The sequence below is a fragment of the Argopecten irradians genome, chromosome 12 (assembly GCF_041381155.1).
Source record: "Argopecten irradians isolate NY chromosome 12, Ai_NY, whole genome shotgun sequence".
In the NCBI taxonomy this organism is placed as follows: Eukaryota; Metazoa; Mollusca; class Bivalvia; order Pectinida; family Pectinidae; genus Argopecten; species Argopecten irradians.
The window spans coordinates 10,649,178-10,668,304 of NC_091145.1; the positions used below are offsets into that span (position 1 = coordinate 10,649,178).

Sequence of the window (19,127 nt, forward strand, 5' to 3'; positions counted from 1 at the left end):
AGTATACATAACATGTACTTGAAGCATCCTTGACATTCCAAGGGTTACTACATAAAATTGTTGTAATATGTCATAGCAAAACTGAAGGCTCCGTGTGTGACAATAGATGATATAAGTAGTTAGGTCATTTGATGTACATAGATAGAATCCAATAGTGGTACACTTTAGTTGACTGTGTGGCTTTGAAGTTGGGTGTCACTCTCCACACAATCCTCCAATGAAGCTAAATAGAAACTATCCCTGTGATTGATCAGTTGTTTTTCTCCTGATCTGCTTCAGTGCTATGACATATTCCAAGGGTGGAGTTTACAACAGTGATAGCAACCCCTGGAATATTGAGGATGTACTTGGAGTGACATCATGATAAAACACCTCTTACTACATAATCAAGCACCATATTATGAACAACGACAGTCAGGTTTTGCTGAAATATATTTATTTATAGAAATATGTAAGTCAATTAATGATTCTTTTCCTTTTTTTTTGACCATGATGTTCGTTTAACAAACTAACACTTCTCAATGAATTGTAGACATTCTTACACACATAACTGGGTAAACAGAATAACTCTTTCAGAAACAAATAAACATGAACAAAAACAAAATCAACATGCACTTCATATTTGCAATACCTCATTTGTTTTTCTTTGGATAGACTTGTACAATTTTTCTGAAATCTCAAACTAGAACTTGACAAACATGAACTGAACTTTAAGTAAAGCACATCAGTATCATAAAACTTTTATAAGTCTCTAGCTATCAGTATGGTTATTTTCTTGATACTTTGACAAAGTCATGTACTTGATCGAGATCTCTTTTTGGCTCAGTTCTTTTGTTGAGGTTTGATCGAGTTCTATACTTGGCTCAGTTCATTTCTGGGTTCTGTACTTGGCTCAGTTCATTTCTGGGTTCTGTACTTGACTCAGTTCATTTCTGGGTTCTGTACTTGACTCAGTTCATTTCTGGGTTTTGTACTTGACTCAGTTCATTTCTAGGTTTTGTACTTGACTCAATTCATTTCTGGGTTTTGTACTTGACTCAGTTCATTTCTGGGTTCTGTACTTGACTCAGTTCATTTCTGGGTTTTGTACTTGACTCAGTTCATTTCTGGGTTCTGTACTTGACTCGGTTCATTTCTGGGTTCTGTACTTGACTCAGTTCATTTCTGAGCTCTGTACTTGGCTCAGTTCATTTCTGGGTTCTGTATTTGCTCAGTTCATTTCTGGAGGTTTAATTGGGTTAAGTGGATCATGGTCGACAGTCTGATGTAACATCAGTCCCAACACCCCCACACGATTTGCCATAGACATACGGATGTTACGCTCCTGTTCAAATAAGTCGTCCAGCTCCATCCACTGTGGGGAAAAAATGATGAACAGCAGATATAATACCACTCATAGCGTATGTATAAACACAATATACTTTACATAGAATGAAACTATAACGATGATTAATAAGACAATTTTTCTAGGGTCAATTTCATCACAATATGACCTCTGTATAAAGACCACCTGGCTACAAAGGTCATATGTTTTATAAGACAGGCTAACTGCATAAGGATGAAAATACATAGATTGCTTAGAGTTCATCCTGTTTGCAATTTAAAATTTTTAATAATAACACATGAGGTTTCAGGATTCTCAGATAGTGCAGTGATTATTAGTTATTTCTACTACAATATGTACAACTTTTCTGTTTACCAGGTATGTTATAAACTTTGTTACCTACCTGCCGTACTCTTTCCATGTCTATTTGTGCCCGGCGTAGTTTCTCCCATACAACATGTTTGTTACATTTTCGTTTAGGAGCTCTGCAGTATTCCCCAGTCTCTTCAAACACATTGACGACCAGCGGACATCCACACACCTCGTCTGGTCCTACCTACAAAATAAACGTACATATTCTATCTGTGAAAGAAGAATATTTTTTTGTTTCAGATCTTAGTCTCAATAAATAATAATATATATGTACTTGGATATTTGATTTGGGTATACTGTATCAAATACATTCAAAATACTTATATACATCCAGTCATTCAAATTACTTAGATCTATATAAGATTTATTTACCAACACATTCCTCACATACAACTGTTGTAAACCAAGGTATTTTCGTGTAGACTTAAAATAATTTTGCGTTTTCATTTCGCAAGTAAAATGCCCATGTTCTATTGTAGTTGAACAATTTTTTCGCGTCAATTTATTTTTCTGAATTCCAAATGTATGTGAATTATGCAAAAATAAATCGCAGAGGAACATAAGTTTGTATAAAGTATACAATACCTTTGGTTCCTTTGTGTGTTCGGGACAGAGCACTTTGAGTCGCTTACAATAAACTTTCTGTTGTGTGTTGTAGTAGTCGCAGAACATGGAGTTACCCTCGATCCGTGTCTTGTAAATGGAGCCAAAAGATGTCTGTGCTTCAAACTACAAATATTCATAAATCAGCACTGTAGTCAGGCAAATTTAAAGTCACATGAATTCTTTGTTCATACACAATTATAAATGGGATTAAATTGCTGGATTCTAGAGAATGAAGTAAGCGCTAAACAATTCACAATGCCAAAGGAGTTATTGAAAACAAAAGTCATTGACTGTCATGTTTACCACTGACTATGTCAGAATTCTATTTAATTTTTAGTTAATAAACAGCGTTAGTCTGATAAGTTTGTCCTTTATAGAGAGGTGTCCTTTATACAGAGGTGCCCTTGTTACAGAGGTGTCCAGGGTACAGAGGTATCCTTTTGTACAAGTGTGTACTTAATACAGGTGCCTTTATTTAGTGATTTCCTTTGTAAACTCAGAGATACAGAGGTGTTCTTTATAAAAAGGTAAGTTACAGAGTAAAATACAGAGTACTGATTGCATCTGGTGAGCAATTTTTAAAAGACAAATGTCCTTTACGTAGAATGTCCTTTATAGACAGGTATCTGTTATATAGAGGTGTCATTTATTGACAGGGATTCTTTATCTATAAGATGTAAGTCTATAGTGTATTGAATGTAAAATATTAACCTTTGCAAAGCACTTTTCCATGTGTCGTAGTGCACCCTTCTGGTTGAGTTCGGCCCCACATGTAACACAGTACATACTGTATTCTGTATCATCCTCTTCTTTCTCCTACAACACAAGTGTATACTTACTTACAAATTGTAAGTTACAATGTAAGATTTTAAGCACAAAAGAAAAGTTTTTCTTACCATGCAAGATAAAATCACTTGCAAAAGTCTAGAACTATCCTAAATCAGGGTCCTATTCCAAGTTTTACTGTTTTATCCAAACTATTTCAGGGATCAAGTCCTACTGTTTTAACCAAATTTGATCTTTACATTTATTTTTTTTCTCTTCTTTGACCCTGTTCCTTGAAACCCCTTTGGGTTCAAATTTATATATACCAGTACTGTAGTTTACAAGGAATTGTCTTCTCTTTGACTTTGCTTGCTTTAAATGACCAAGAAAAGTATATAGTTTATAATATAAAATGAATGAGTCGCACTAGTTAAAAAATTGTTCATAGAACTTCAAAATTAACACAAATGATCAGTGATTGCTTAGTCATACCTCTTGGTCAGGTGCAATGGGTGCAGCATTCTTGATTCGTTCGATGAGTGCATCCAGTTCCTGATGTCGAAGGTCAAGTTCTCCTAATTTATGCCGTGCTTCCAGTTGCTGTCGGCGAATTTTCTCCAAAGCCTTCTTGTTGTTTTCTTCCGTCACACAAGGTGTACTTTGCCATTGCTGAATTTTTGGGGGCAGGAGTTCGTAAATACGACTGGAAAGAGTTACAAAATAAATTTTACTCTGTGACAGATACTTCTGAATAGAGAGGACTACAATGTTAAGTTTTGAGAACAGTAACTATAGGTTTACAAAAGAGTAACAGAGGCAGTGAAAGGTACATTGTAGCTTCTCAATCTAAGACCATGTAATTCAGATACAACAGTACTTACAAAACTTTGATTCAATTAAAATGAAACATTAATGAAGTATGATCACATTTTAAACCTGGGAATTTCTCCAGGCACCATACATTTCCTTGTCTATAACTCATGAATCTGGGTCAACAAGCCCAATACCTGCCACTTTTAATAGTACTTGTAAACTTACACCCTTTACTTACTTTTTTGCGAGTTTCATACCACATTCCTCCGAGCAGTATTTGGAGTTGGACCTCGCAGGCTCTATACACCCTGGCCCAAAACACTGGCGTGGTTCTTCATCTTCAACCTCTCTAACATCATCTACTTCTCCACCACGCTTCTTCTTCCTCTCTGCTCCAGTCTTATCCTTTGATTTCTGTAAACCAAACATATGTTCATAATTATGATCACCACAAACTAAAGGTCACTGTTCACTAAATTGCAGAATTTGGTTTGGGTTTATTATTTTAACATCCTATTAACAGCTAGAATCATGAAAGGATGTGCCATGTTTCTTGGTGGAGGGACCCGGAGAAAAACCACCAACCATGTGGTCAGTACCTGGCAACTGCCCCATATGGGATTCAAACTTGCAACCCAAAGGTGGAGGGCCTGTGGTAATATGTCGAGATGTCTTTATCACTCTGCCTCAAGAATTGAAAGAAATTTACAAAACTAAGTACATTATAGTTAAAATCTACAGAAGGCAATTCCTCTTTCAGAGATCTCTTTACAAATCTGTATTTTTCCTCTATATTGCCTCCTCTAAGTATTGAAGTAAATTGATCTTTGCATGTTTCAGTACATTCATGATCTAATTTAATGCTGAATAGAAAATGATTTTGAATTTCAAAATCGATTTTGAATTTCAATATCAATTCATAGTCTACCGAATGAGAATACGGTAATAAACTGGCTCAAATTGGTTTTTTTGTTTCATTTTACCTGTTTCTTCTTGGTGGGTGTGTGTTTGCTTTCTTTAGTTTTTTTCTTCCTTGGTGAACCGGACTCACTTCTCTTTCTCTTTGGCTTTGTCTACAATAAAAAATACATTAATTTCAGCCTTTTTTTTCTACTAACTGTTTGATTGATAAATGTCCTCAGCTATTGTTCCTAAAAATTGAATTCTATTAAAAATTTGTCAAACAAAATCCCCTCTAAAAACGGTACTTATTTCCTGGATTTGGTTACAAGATAGGTCATGATGACTATGATTTAAAGATTCATTTTTAATTGCTCTTTTCATTAGGGTTTCACTATCTAAGTCCAAGAGCGGCTTTATTCCTTTCCCCAAGGGCCACAAGATAGACAATACATGTCAAGTCCAGGTGTGTCTAAAACACTTTCTTTTTCTTCACATAATTAACATATGTTCAAAATGACATTATTCTTACCTTTGAAGGCTTTTCTATGTTCTCTGAAGTAGCTCCATATCCATCGAAATCCATGAAATCATCATCGTCGTCGTCATCCTCATCTTCTGAAAAATGTCTGAAAATCGAAAACAGAATTATATAAATATTCATAGGTTAATATTGTTGGTTATGATGTCAAAGCGAACCAAATGGCAATCACTTTATCTAATATTTATATATTTATAATTTACCCTAAAAGTTTTAAAAGTGTAAATATAAATAGCAAACTTTATTTCAAAAGGCTTTCAAGCTTTTAGAGTTTTTGAAAACATCAAAAATCTTACCCAGAAAAGCTTGTTCTCATAGACTCAGTTTCTGAGGTAACTGTGCGGTGAGATTTTTCAGGTTTCTTAGCGGACATGTTCAAACCCTGTTCCAAAATATATACATAATAATCATAAAAATAATCTATAAATCATTTTTTTTATCAATAATAGCTGTCATAACATCAACCACACAAAAAATAATTTCTTAATCTTAAAGAATACCTTTAAATACCCAGGTACTACAATCAAATATTGATCAGTAGAAAATGAAATTCATACATATTAAAACTGAATACTGATAAGTACATTACAGTGCACCTCCACAAGAAAGTTATAAAGCTGAATAGTCTTGGTGAAGGGTTATGACCAAGTTTGAGATGACAGTCACAAAAATAAAGGTTATCTTAATTGGAAAAGCAATATATTAGTTAACACAAAACACAATAGAATATTATAACAGAAATTGAAAGTTCACAACAAAAGGTCCAGAGGGCCTGTATCTTTCACCTGGAATGTGACAATTGCAATAAACTAATTAACATTACATTTACATTATGTACATGTACTAATCAAGATATGGCTATTAGAATAAAATAAATACAATGCTACACTTCACTAAAGGATGCTTTAGACCAATATGGTATAGCCAGATATTTTCGTGAGATATATACCCTGAAAGCCATATCATGAAAATTGAAAACTGCTAAAATTGGATTTTGTTGTTTTTAGATCAAATCGCGAAAATTTTGGTCAAAACCAACTCAGTTTTCAAACAAAATTTTTTCATATCCTGATGAAAAAAAATAGTGACATCATTGCATAAATATAAATAACTGATGTAAACTTTTACAACATGAAGAAATAATACTTGTCAACAAAGGAAAAGATAAGCATCATCTTGAAGAATGCCTGGAAAATAATATTTCAGCAAAAGAAAAGAATACACTTCTTCAAAGTGTCAGGAAATAAATCAATACTTTCAGAAAAGCAAACCTCCACACAACAGCTAAAGCTCACACAGCATTGATTGATGTTAATATATATATCTATGATCTAAACAAAAGTGTCTAAAAAGTTACTTTATCGAATAATTACTTTACAAAATAGTCTAAAGAATAACTATACAAGATAGTATCTTAGGAATAACTTTATCAGTAGTTTCTAAGCGGTGTAGCTTTACCATATACATGCATAGTTTGAAAAGTGCAGTAAATAATGGACATGTTTATATCATGATTGATTTTTTCAATTGATAGTTATCTTTTAAATAAATATATAAATTGATTTTTTCAATTGATAGTTATCTTTTAAATAAATATATAAATTGATTTTTTCAATTGATAATTATCTTTTAAATAGATATATTATTTTTCTGAAAAGTTTTTATAAGCTTTGCATATTCATCATACATTTTAACAGGAAATAAATGTCAATAGCATTATCTATGCAATTAAATGTAAAACAAGTTTTTACAAAATGTCTAAAATTTAAACCACTTTCGATGAACTCCTCAAGCTTGACTGACATGCTGGATTATTAAGATTTAGATAGATATATATTTTAAATGTTAACATAGTGCCGGTCATGTTAATATTGTATGAGTGTAAACATTTAGAGAGTGCTAGTTAGATTATATATATTGTGTAAATGATTTGCTACTTGCAAGGCACACCACCAATTGCACACGGCCTAAGTTCTTACCCCTTGGTTCTTACGAAAACGGCACTGTAAAAAACAACAAATCTTCTATTACAATCATTTCTCTTTCATTAAATATATGATTCTCTTTTTTCATAATCCAATTATTTGCTCTTCAAACATATATCAATAATTACATTATTTGAAACGCCATGAGATTCGTGAGAAAACGTTTTAATTTTTTTCATACGATCAGTGTCTTTTTACAAGGTCTGATAATTCTGCTGAAATAAAACTCAATATATCAAATTTTTTTTTATATATGTTACCTTTTATACCCTATTTCTTATATATTCATATCTTAAGTTACATTCATGAATCAAAGAAAATCTATTATTTCTCTTCAAGATTCTAAAAATTATTTTGTTGAATTGATTCTGTTGAAACAGATCGTAAACACTTTAAAATGCAATTATAATGAGCTTTAAAAGTTTATCAGGCGCAATTGATTTCATTTATTTCTCAAAAAAAAAAAAAGCCCCAATTTTTGCTTGTATCTTGCACAAAACAATTGCAAAGCAAACAAACATATTTGTTACTCAAAGGAAATCTGCCATTCATCAAAGTAAAATAACGGATATAAAAAGAGATTAATGCAAAAAATCAAAGACACAAATCACTCACAAAATTCAGGCACTGCCGCAATCTGCATTTTTGTCGTATTTTATTGGGACCACCAAATTTCCTCATGTCCTGAAAAAAAAGCAATATCTGAATGTTAAACCTATCATTTGTTTATAGAAGATTTTGTTAACGTTGTTTTCTATATCCTTACGTTTTTTATAGTGCTATCCCACTGAAATGCACAATGCGTGATGATGAAATAAGCAACCCTAGTGAATTCATTTGTGGGAGAGAACTTACATAACCATTGCCTGTTGGTCAATCCTATTTCAATTTATTACCATACTGAAAATGAAATTCATTTAAAACTCTTAATAAGTTATTTACAATATACTTGGATTCTGTAAACCAACTTTCTTTCACAGCTATCAAATTTCGCAATTTCCATTTCAAAACAAGTTTGTGAAGATAATTATTCACGGATTTAACGATTGAATGATCATTCCTATAAATATTGATGATATACATACTAATTTGTGGATATAAACTTCTGCAAATTTACTTGGATTGCGAAATTTGCGAAATGAAAGTTGGTTTACAGTAATCACAGATAAAAATACATGTTATATACAAACCCCGGTATAATTTAAATATTAATTTAATGCCTACCTTACAGAAATCACATCTGCCACAATCTTCTGTACGATGACAAGCTTTACATTCTCCACATCTTCTCGATGATTTTTTCCGTGATTTTTCCTGCACATTATAGGTAAAATTCTTAATGCAAGACTGTATTCTAGTTTTTTTTTTATCTAATTCATGACTTATCTCCCCTTTCCCTCCCTAACCACATTTTCATCAACTATTTGTTCGATATTACATATTCTTGAATGGCACATAACTACTCATCCTTTTCCCAGTCCTTTGTATCTTGCCTAAACTACAATAGTTTCATGAGTTCTATTTTTATTCAAACTTCACTTGCAGTTGACTTATCATAAAGTAATCTTTTACTTTGTCTAGCCCACTTTACTATTAATTATGTGTATCAAAGAAATTGTCTCCCCTCTCTGAGTCATCATCACGTGGATCTGTTTCACCCAAATTCAAATTCGAACACTCAATATATTTAAAATATTTCCAGGCCTATAATACCTCGTTCTCCTTCATCAGCTAGCCTATTATTTCCCTGAGTAAGAAATCAGCAAGCCAATTCTTTCACAAAGAAACGTTTAAAGGGGGAAAGAACTGGCCTCTGCACTGGTGCATATCTCATTTGAATCTCCATTTTACTTGACCACATCTATCATCTTCCCTTTTTTAGTTCTAGCAGTTACTATTTTCTCTCTCTCTCAATTTGACCATTTCCTCTGTAACTAAATCATCTCAGTATTTATACCTTTTCACTGTATTTCCATTCTTGTCTTAGTCCTTCCCTCTCACTGACTGGGTGAGAAGAAAATCTCTCCTTGCTTTTCTTCTTTGATGATGATTTATACTTGATATCAAGACTAGGGTTTTGTTCTGCAAAGAAATAAGGGGAAATAGTCCAACAATAGTTCTCAAATTAATTGCAATACTTTTTGTCAGCTTAGTATATTTATCTAAGCATAACACGTGCAATTTCATAAAGCTGGTACAGTCAAACCTGTCAATAAAGACCACCTAAGGGATAGTCTATTAGTTGATATTAACATCAAGTGGGCTTTAGACACAGGCCAAATTGTGTTAAAATTGACCATTTTGAACCCAAAAAAGAGGTCTTACACTATATATTTCTTTCTTAATCATCTAACTTCTAACACAATATAATATTTACATTTTCACTGCAGTCCCACTATGTTACCTTACCAAACGCAGTTGGCAGTCATAGACAATGAACATCAAGCACTTATTATGACGTCATTATCATTGTGACCAGCCAGCAATCACGAATGACGGCTGTTCAAATGTCTGTTCCACCCATGACGATAACGAATGATTATTTCATTATAGATGCAAAATTCCTTGGGATTTCATCATAAAATTGTAACGAATGTAAATATAAGCATTATACGTCTTTCAGTTGGCATTCATAGACAATATGAAAGCAAACTGGACAGAGGCAAATTCAACATGAAGCGCTATTGGCTTCATGGAATTTGACTCTGTCCAGTTTGCATTCATATTGGCTATGAATGCCAACTGAAAGACGTTCAATGCTTAAATAACTAATAATATCATTGGTTTCAGTGCTTTAAATGCTCTAAGAAATACACCTGTAATTAACAATAATAAGACACTAAACAGATCTACAGACTGTCTTTACATATCAAAGCCTACTTTTAACTGATAACATCAATTATTATAAGACATCATTTTTTTTTAATAATAGCGCCTATGTAATAATTAAAAAAAGTGTCTAGGACAAAGACCGTGCTAGCATGAACAGATTCCAGATAGATTATTTTTGATGTACTTACCTCGACACATGTCACAGAAGAATTGTTTGATTGACCTGGCGTCTAGCTGTGTCACCCCTATACAGTCGCCGTGGTACCATTCCTCGCAGTTATCACATCCTCTGTAAAAGTCAGGTTATATATTCAATAATATTGTACATGTACATAGCTATGGTAAGTTATGTTACTGTAGTAGCTGTTTTCCAATCTTTTGGTATTTTGGTATCTTTTTCAATTTGTCTGACCCACTGACCAACTGATCAACAGATTATTAATCAGTCTGATGTTTTGTAACTATCTTCAGATTTTATTTGGCCAATCAAAAATGATGTGACAAAAAAGTATGGCTACCCGATATAAAAGTCCCTTAATTTGTCATTCTTCCTTATTGAATCAGAACAAGACGGAATAAGATGGACATGAATAACAATAAATATCCCTACAATTTCACAGCTAGGACATATAATTATATATATTTACGATACATCAATTTTTGGTTGGCTGAGCAAGAACCTCAATCTTAGATTACTGCATGATCCTAAAACCTGGTGTACCATCTGCTATAGAATCATTGGAGAATCTTTAATTCAAAAGTCTTTCTAGGTTATCATCAAAATTTTACTTTACATTTTTTTTAAAAGTTTTTACACAATACAAAATAATCTCCAAATTTTTTAATTCAGCAATTTGCAGTGATCTCTTATTGTAATCGTTCAGAAGAAAAAAACTAATAATCTTCATACTCATATATACTGTTCATGTAATCATAAGCCGACATTTACATTTTCATAGCCATTTGTTTTTGAGCATTCATGGCTAATGATTCTTTTCAGTGATCTAAATTCGCGACTTAAGAATTGTATAATTCTACTCTACCTGTCTATTTTAATCATGAACCAGTGATTAATTTTTGCGATTCTTCAATTCCCGGTGGATTACACAGAATTTCCTTACAGGTGAAAATAAGCTGGGTTACAGTATTTCCTAACTTACATCATAAAACGACTGCAGTCAGTAGAGCGACAGATACAGTATTGGGCTTCAGCAACATGTTCTCGAGGCCCCTCAGTATGGTCCATTCTTCTGATCAGCTGGTTTACCTTTGCCTGTCGCTCAGGTAACAGAAACTGATTGGCTATTCCGTCCGACTGTAAACAGCAAACAAAAAATATCACAATAAGTATTTGTCAAAATACAACTTTTATATGTATCTTGCATTAAATTCTTGAAATTTTTTAATTAAAATCAAAGCAAACTTACAACCTTGAAATTGAATGTAGTAACAGAGCTCCAAGCAATGTCATGCAGAGGACTTTAATTATTTAAATTATTAAATGCAGCAAATTTAAAGTTCTATTTTTTCACCTTTGCGATCATGATATAACTAGAATACACATGTATACTAATGATGTACATGTAATTATATAACTTAAAGGATGAAAACAGAGATAATAATAGCTTTTGTAATTAAGACACCGCATACTGATACAGTGACAGTAAGAGGATATCGAGTTATAATACACACAGCTGGTGTAAGCTTATTAAAGTATACATAGACAACACCTTATCACAAGGCCATATACCGTATTTATACTAAGATAAGCCCAGGAGGACAAATTACATCCTATCACTAGGCCTTATACCATATTTATCCTGAGATAGGACCCAGGAGGACAAACTACTCCCTATCACATGGCCTTGTGCTGTATTTATCCTTAGATAGACCCAGGACAAACCATACACTATTACATGGCCTTATACCATATTTATCCTGAGATAGACCCAGGACAAATTACACCCTATCACTAGGCCTTATACCATATTTATCCTGAGATAGACCCAGGAGGACAAATTACACCCTATCACTAGGCCTTATACCATATTTATCCTGAGATAGACCCAGGAGGACAAATTACATCCTATCACTAGGCCTTATACCATATTTATCCTGAGATAAACACACGAGGGCAAAGTACACTCTATCACAAGGCCTTGTACTGCATTCATTAAAGTGATGAACAACAGACATACACATGACAAAGAAAAGCTAATGATAGAATGATGAGTTAGAAATATAACTATATGTACAATACTGTGTAATTATGTGCAGATTTCCCATGCACTAGCTTCTATACAAAGTATTGATAATAACAAAATTCCTAAATGTAAAACTAAAAAAAAATGTAAAACTATAGCTATATGTAGCATGCATCATGGACATTGCAATTGCAAAGACCAATAACGCCTTGTTTTACTTAACATGATCAATCATTGCTAGATATTATCAAATTTATAGATTTCTATACAGCTGACTTACTTCTACAGCTGAGTGACTTCTACTTTCACTCTGACAGACACATGTTAATTACATAACCCACACAAGTACTGGTACGTATCCTGTGAATCACTGGTGCACTGACCCACACATGTCCTGATCAGACTCCTATACACTATCAATGTCAGTGTGTACTCACTGACCCCTGCACATGTCCCAATAGAACTGTGTGTACCTGCCAGACAACATGTAACTAGTGTGCTGATCAGTAACTTGCAATAGTAGCTAACTGTCTTCTGAATATTCCTGATCAATGTGGACCACTTCTAGATCTGTAAGCTTACACATGGCAAGTCACACCAATCAACCACCATAGCTGCAACCTAATCAGGCAGAGCTAGTGCACCAAAAGGAAAAGGCCTAACAGACCTGTAACTCTATCTCAGCCAATCAAGCTTAGTGCACCATAAGGAAAAGGCCTATCAGACCTGTAATGCTACCAGTAAATTAAGTATAGTGCACCAAAAGCAAAAGGCCTAACAGACCTGTAACTCTATCTCAACCAATCAAGCTTAGCGCACCACAAGGAAAAGGCCTATCAGACCTACCAGCTAATAAAGTATAGAGCACCAAATGGAAAAGGCCTAACAGACCTGTATCACTATCAGCTAATCAAGCAAAGTGCACCAAAAGGAAAAGGTCTAAGAGACCTGTATCACCAAAAGGAAAAGGCCTAACAGACCTGTAGCACCAAATGGAAATGGCCTAACAGACCTGTAACACTATCAAGTAATTATATATAATCAAGTATAGTTCACAAAAAGGTAAAGGCCTAACAGACCTCAGGTAATCAAGCATAGTGCACAAAAAGGAAAAGGCCTAACAAACCTGTATCACTATCAGCTTATCAGATATGGACCTGCATAGCTGGTGCACATGCACCAAAAGGAAAAGGCCTTTGGGCAACCAAAAATTTTATTTCATCATTACGGTTAATTGGAATTGAAGTGTTAACAGCTGAATGTTCTAATTTATGTCATAAACTATGAACACATCATGTGATCAGTACAAAGTTCCTCCCGTCTTAAAAATAAATCTTGCATATATATGTTAAGTACTATTTATAAACAGTAACAGATTGGAAACAACAATATAGTGTACAGTGTATAACTATAACTTGTCTAAAGACTTTATAGGTGTGATTGGAACCAGCATATTGTGATTGGAACCAGCATATTGGCCGGTATAGTCAGGTTTCCCAATGATAAAGGTTTTGATAACAATAGATAGTATAGATTAATAAGGATAATGCCATGTACCGGTAATCATGCTGGAATAACAGGGATCTGGATTAGACACTTACAAGAGCCAGTTTTGACAGGTTATACTGTATGAGATGAAATTTCTATCTGTATACTCATTATAAGAGGAATATTTACGAAATTCATGATTAAAAGACTGAAAATTGACACTAAAATTATGGATAAATTTGGTTCCAGGTAGCTAGGTTATGTCCAGATTCTTGATTAACATGCATTTACTTACCATTTTGTCTGGTAATATGTCACAGCTAATTACATAAGATAACAGGAATCTGAAATAAATCAAAATAAATTTATCAAAATTTTATATATAGGAAATATCAAGAACAAGTTTTTTAAGAACTTGATAATGAACGTACATGTATGTGTTCCCATTTTCATATCTTATACAGTTTGCTGATAATTACACCTTTCTCTGAAATTGGATATTGTCATTCGACAGGCATGCAAAGTTATAGACCTTGACCTAGTAATAAATGAATGTATTATCAAAATCAACATGTGCATCAAATGAAACAAATTACAGATTACTGTCAAGAAAAAGGATACGCAATACATTCTAATAGTCCTTATTAATTGTTTGTTTGTTTTGATGCATTTTAGAAGCGGACACAGATCAACATAATGTTTAAAACCTTTCAGGTAATATCTTAAAATTGAGTTGCATCACGTAACCGACATTGGTGATACCCATATAGATCAGAACCTACCGAGTCGTATCACGTGGCCAACATTGGCAATAACCGTACAGATCGGAGTAGATCAGAACAGTTCACAGACTTCGAGCAATTTTAAATGTGTACACGCAAAAAATCAATACTTATATTTAATTATTTTATTTATACAAACTTTGCAAAAGTCGGTACCGTAAATATGGAAAGTTTAACACTTAAGAGAGGCAGTGAACAATATGTAGAACACTTTAAATGTGTTGCCTATCACAAAAAAAAAAGAGTAAAATATAGACCATACAAATTTAACAGCTTCAGATTTGTTTTTAGAAAGGGGTCCCATTTTTTTTATCTCCTTGAGGATGTAAATCTTAAGACTGGGAAGGGAATTTCCAGGAATAATTTGCATGATTGGGAACTGATTGGGAACTGATCCAAGCTTGAAAAGATTCTCATTGGAAATGTAGCCCATAATCAACCTTTAATGATAGAGCCTCTAAAAAAAGCTGGGTAATTTGGGCTTCTTAGAACTTTTTGCCTGTCATGATTGGCTTGCATTTATATTTTTCATGGCCAATTTTATAAAAAAAAAAAAAGCATGCATGGTTGCCACATCTTAAACAGTTAAACGACACCTCAAAAAGAAAGATAGAGTGTCATTTGAACACCATCACTTCATTGATTCCTGCAGTACGTTATAATATAAGCTGGTTTTCATCTCCAGTTACTGTAATTAATAACCATATACAGAAGGATCGCCAAATGAATTTTGTGATTTTATTAAATTTTCTATTACAAGTATTCAACTCTCAATAATTAATGATCATCCACGTCTCTGTAAGCATATATCCTGGCCTCCCTCCTTTTGAGGCGTCAACTTTAGCTACCTCAAATAAATTAATGCACACTGAAAGTATGAAAACCTTATGTAAATGTTAGCATGATTTCTTTTTGCAAATTGATCATGATATCTGACTATTGTATATATGGTTTCTTTACACAAAAGAAACAATTTAATATTTAGGAAAGTGAACTATTTTGATAGAGATGTCTCCAGAACAATAAATCATTTGAAATACCCCCTATATACTTATATATATAGATTGCAGAAAAAATGCCTAAAGCTATAAAACTGGAAATATGGGAATTAAGTCAACACAAGATCTGCGGTGATATTTTACAAAGGGAGGCTAGCTATTATAAATGTTGCTTTTAACCCAATGCATGCAATGATCAATAACACTTATGATGTTAATTTTCTCTATTTTGTATTTGATTGCTAACTCATGGGATCGTTTCTAAGCAATTTAAAGTTATCAACTCAATCGTCAGATGGGTCAAGGGAGGTAACTCTTTTGCACTTGAACACTGATGTGTTTTATCTGTGACAACAGGCAACATTGTATAATTTTCTGTCATCAAAACTGCATTCATATCAACTATATATTATATTGCTCAAATAAACAAAACAAAATAAAACAAAGGAAAAAATTATCAATTAATTGGGGTGCACCCTTGATTACTTCATTTTTGCACAAATCTTTATAGAACTTGATAGAAATATTTATTTTGATGTACTGAACAACATATCCTGGGTTGTCACTAACTTTTCCTCATATTTAAACCTAACAGTTGTCGTTTCTTGTCACTTGTTGTCGTTATTAAGGGTGGCCCATTAATTGCTATGCTCCAGCTCTCAAATAGGCCAAATCATATTGAATCATAACTACGACAAGTACGTACTGAAACCACTTTAACTGCAGATGCTCCAATTTTTTCAGCACTGATGCATTTCATTCCTTATTCCCATATCCTGGAGTTATCCCCCCCCCCAAAAAAAAAGGGAGGGTGTAGATTCTATTTAAATGCTCACTTTCCTTGTGCACAATACACAAATTAATGTTCACAAGACGTCCATAAACAATCTAGAAACGTTCTTTTATGCGTACTTCATTGGAAATATAACACAAAGGTTATAATATCATCATAACACTGTATTCTGCTGTGACTGTGTTCATGATGTTTAGTTTTGATGTTTATGTTCTCCAATTCAATTTAGTTTAGACATTAGGTGAATAAATATTTAATCAGAAATGTTATATCTGTCCCTAATAAGATTGGCACCACTTACCCAAAGTTCTTTCGTCGTGTTTTATCGGCTTAAACTAAATTCAGATTTTAACATTTTATCACCCACAAGCAACTTATAACCACGATGTGTACTACGTCATCAGTTTTTGTGTTCTAGCCCGGAAGTAGTAAAACCGGCCTATTCCCAGCCATTTTCACAAAATCCTGATGCTTTGAGCAAAGAACAGACGAAATGGAAGGTTTAATTCCAGTTATCAATAAGCTGCAGGATGTCTTTAACACAGTGGGATCAGAGACTATATTGCTGCCGCAGATCGTTGTGATTGGAAATCAGGTAAATATTGCAGAAAGGAAAACAGCACCGATGTTTTGATTTCACTTTTTATTTCAATGTCATGGAAATAAAATGAGCTTTTCCGAGTTCCAGTGAATTTATTCAATATTTTATTGATGTGATTGGATGATGCGGAAATTATAAAGCTATAATATTTAATACCGTCTGCATCTGTATTATCCGAAAACACTGAAATTAAATATTTTCTGAAATTATTTTCTTCCCTCTCTAATCATGACTGCTGATGTGGGATAGAGTGAGGGTACGTAATTTCGCACAGTACGTAATTTCGCACACCTGACGATTTTTCGCAATCTTCCTTTAAATGTCAGAAAGATTTGCTCTGTTGTTTATGTTGTGACTAAAGGAGGCCTCTCACTGTGATTTTGTCATATTTAGTTAAACTTTTCAGGATAAGTTTGTTTTGAAAAAACGAAATCGGAACAATACGGCCCATCTCAGTAAAGAAATTTATAGAAAATAAACCACTTGACATAAAATAATTCTGGGTGATAAATAACTGATTCACGTACAAATATGTAGAGAAACTATCCTTTTTTAGAATATATCGAAACCCGTTTGAAAATCCATCAAATATAAGCGGAAAACAGATATTTTCTGCGGACACCCTATGACTTTCTTGACCTCGTTTACATTGTTTACTATAGGGAGCGGTCATTTTTCATAACGAAAATGGCGGCGAAATGTCACTTTTTCATTTAGAAATATAATTGTGTTTTGATGTCATTTCAAGATTGGAACTGTACTTAATCTTTGTTTATGATGTTGTTGGTCCATGAAATGTTTGAAAATAATTATTTTCTCCAAAAACAAGAAAGTTTGAGGGGTGTGCGAAATTACGTCCCCCAAACCCGTTCAACTACAGGTTAACATCAAGTTAATAACAGCTCCCGTGCGCAGTGATACGTCTGCGCATATCCGGTTACATACTCGTGTGTTGTGAAGCACTTGTACATCTGCCGATGTAAGTTCAGCCTTTTTGGTTCGGAATGAAAGTATTTGAAATTCATTAAAATCAATGCCAAAATTGTGCGAAATTACGTACCCCCACTCTACATTTTCGTTTTGGAATTGGCCTTTATGTTACGTTCTTAAGTTATGATAAATCAATTAAATTACACAGATGTTGCAGGCAGGGGAAAATCCGTGATTTAAGTTTTTTTTCAGAAAATAATTAATTGCATGTCTTTTAAATAATGGGGTATAGTTAACCGGTACCCATTCCAACTGGTACCCACCAACCCGTACCCAAAATTGACGAAGTCGTAACCGAAATATACTTCATAATTATTTTGAATAATAATAAGCTATGGGAAAATACACAACAGAGGGGAAATGTAAAATTACTAATTAAAAATGAATAAATCTTGGCTGGAATCTCTTGCGTACCATTTTATGATCACTGACTAGAAGCATCTGATCGTACACAATATATTAAGTTTTATATAAATCACAAATAAATAACATGAAGTTTAATTTTTATGATGGGTACGAGTTCGCCAAATTCCATGGGTACAGGTTCGCCAAACTTTGGTACAGGTTCGTCATCTTGGGTACGAGTTCGCCAAATGTGGGTACGAGTTTGTTTGGGTACGAGTTTGAATGGCCATAATTCTAAATAATGAGCTTTAAAAATGTGTTTGACATTAACTGATTTGGAAATTAATCAATTAATTAACAAGATCGACGGATCTCAAGATTATTAGCTGCTGTCAGCTAGTTAATTACAATATTTGAAGCATAAGTGTGTCTATGAAGAGGTAAAACCGTAACTGGTAAATCTCTCCACAAGTGGCCGGGTTCACTTACAATGAGACCGCAAATCAGGGAATTCGAAGTACATGTGATTAAAGCTAACCCTCCTGGTCTGCTGACAATTAAGTCTACATAGTATTATACTCCAAATATATATTACCCGGTATATACCGGTAGCCCCAAATAATCTCCAAATACACAGGTAGCTGTAGCTATACCCCTGGTATATATGCAGGTGTCAATCGATCTTCTTTCCAGTATACCGTGGTAATTGAATGTTGTTCATCAACAGTACAGCTGTGCGAAAATAGGATATATAATTAGATATTTTCATTGGCAAATTATAAGTTTAA

At 33.6% G+C, this 19,127-nt stretch overlaps 2 protein-coding genes across 4 annotated transcripts in view; one reads left to right on the forward strand and one right to left on the reverse strand.

The window, feature by feature from the left end:
• Positions 1 to 16,801, reverse strand: LOC138336254 (CXXC-type zinc finger protein 1-like). Of its 3 annotated transcripts, XM_069285667.1 has the most exons (17): positions 16,705 to 16,801; positions 14,126 to 14,174; positions 11,299 to 11,453; positions 10,327 to 10,427; positions 9,264 to 9,388; positions 8,531 to 8,620; positions 7,922 to 7,990; positions 7,301 to 7,324; positions 5,618 to 5,703; positions 5,313 to 5,409; positions 4,864 to 4,953; positions 4,119 to 4,294; positions 3,560 to 3,770; positions 3,014 to 3,118; positions 2,282 to 2,425; positions 1,728 to 1,880; positions 1 to 1,354 (listed from the first exon to the last, which is right to left on the reverse strand). In XM_069285667.1, exons 2-17 carry the CDS (start codon positions 14,126 to 14,128, stop codon positions 1,211 to 1,213), a joined length of 1,773 nt encoding a protein of 590 aa, XP_069141768.1. In that variant the 5' UTR covers positions 14,129 to 14,174; positions 16,705 to 16,801; the 3' UTR covers positions 1 to 1,210. The 3 variants fall into 3 exon arrangements, with proteins under 3 accessions (XP_069141768.1, XP_069141770.1, XP_069141769.1); XM_069285669.1 differs by lacking the exons at positions 14,126 to 14,174; positions 16,705 to 16,801 and adding an exon at positions 12,816 to 12,962; XM_069285668.1 differs by lacking the exons at positions 14,126 to 14,174; positions 16,705 to 16,801 and adding an exon at positions 12,623 to 12,788.
• LOC138336253 (dynamin-1-like protein) overlaps positions 13,056 to 19,127 on the forward strand; it is an 18,737-nt gene continuing 12,665 nt past the window's right edge. Inside the window, exons 1-2 of the mRNA XM_069285666.1 lie at positions 13,056 to 13,369; positions 16,822 to 16,998. Coding sequence (XP_069141767.1) covers positions 16,897 to 16,998 — 102 coding nt within the window. The 5' untranslated portion in view covers positions 13,056 to 13,369; positions 16,822 to 16,896. The remainder of the gene's footprint in view (positions 13,370 to 16,821; positions 16,999 to 19,127) is intronic.

What these genes read in the sequence shown, in the direction of transcription:
- LOC138336254 (XM_069285667.1), bottom strand. An exon ending in GCAGATGTGATTTCTGTAAG is followed by an intron (nt 7,991 to 8,530) that starts GTAGGCATTAAA and finishes CTTTTTTTTCAG; the next exon opens with GACATGAGGAAATTTGGTGG. An exon ending in CCATTGCACCTGACCAAGAG is followed by an intron (nt 3,119 to 3,559) that starts GTATGACTAAGC and finishes CTTGTGTTGTAG; the next exon opens with GAGAAAGAAGAGGATGATAC.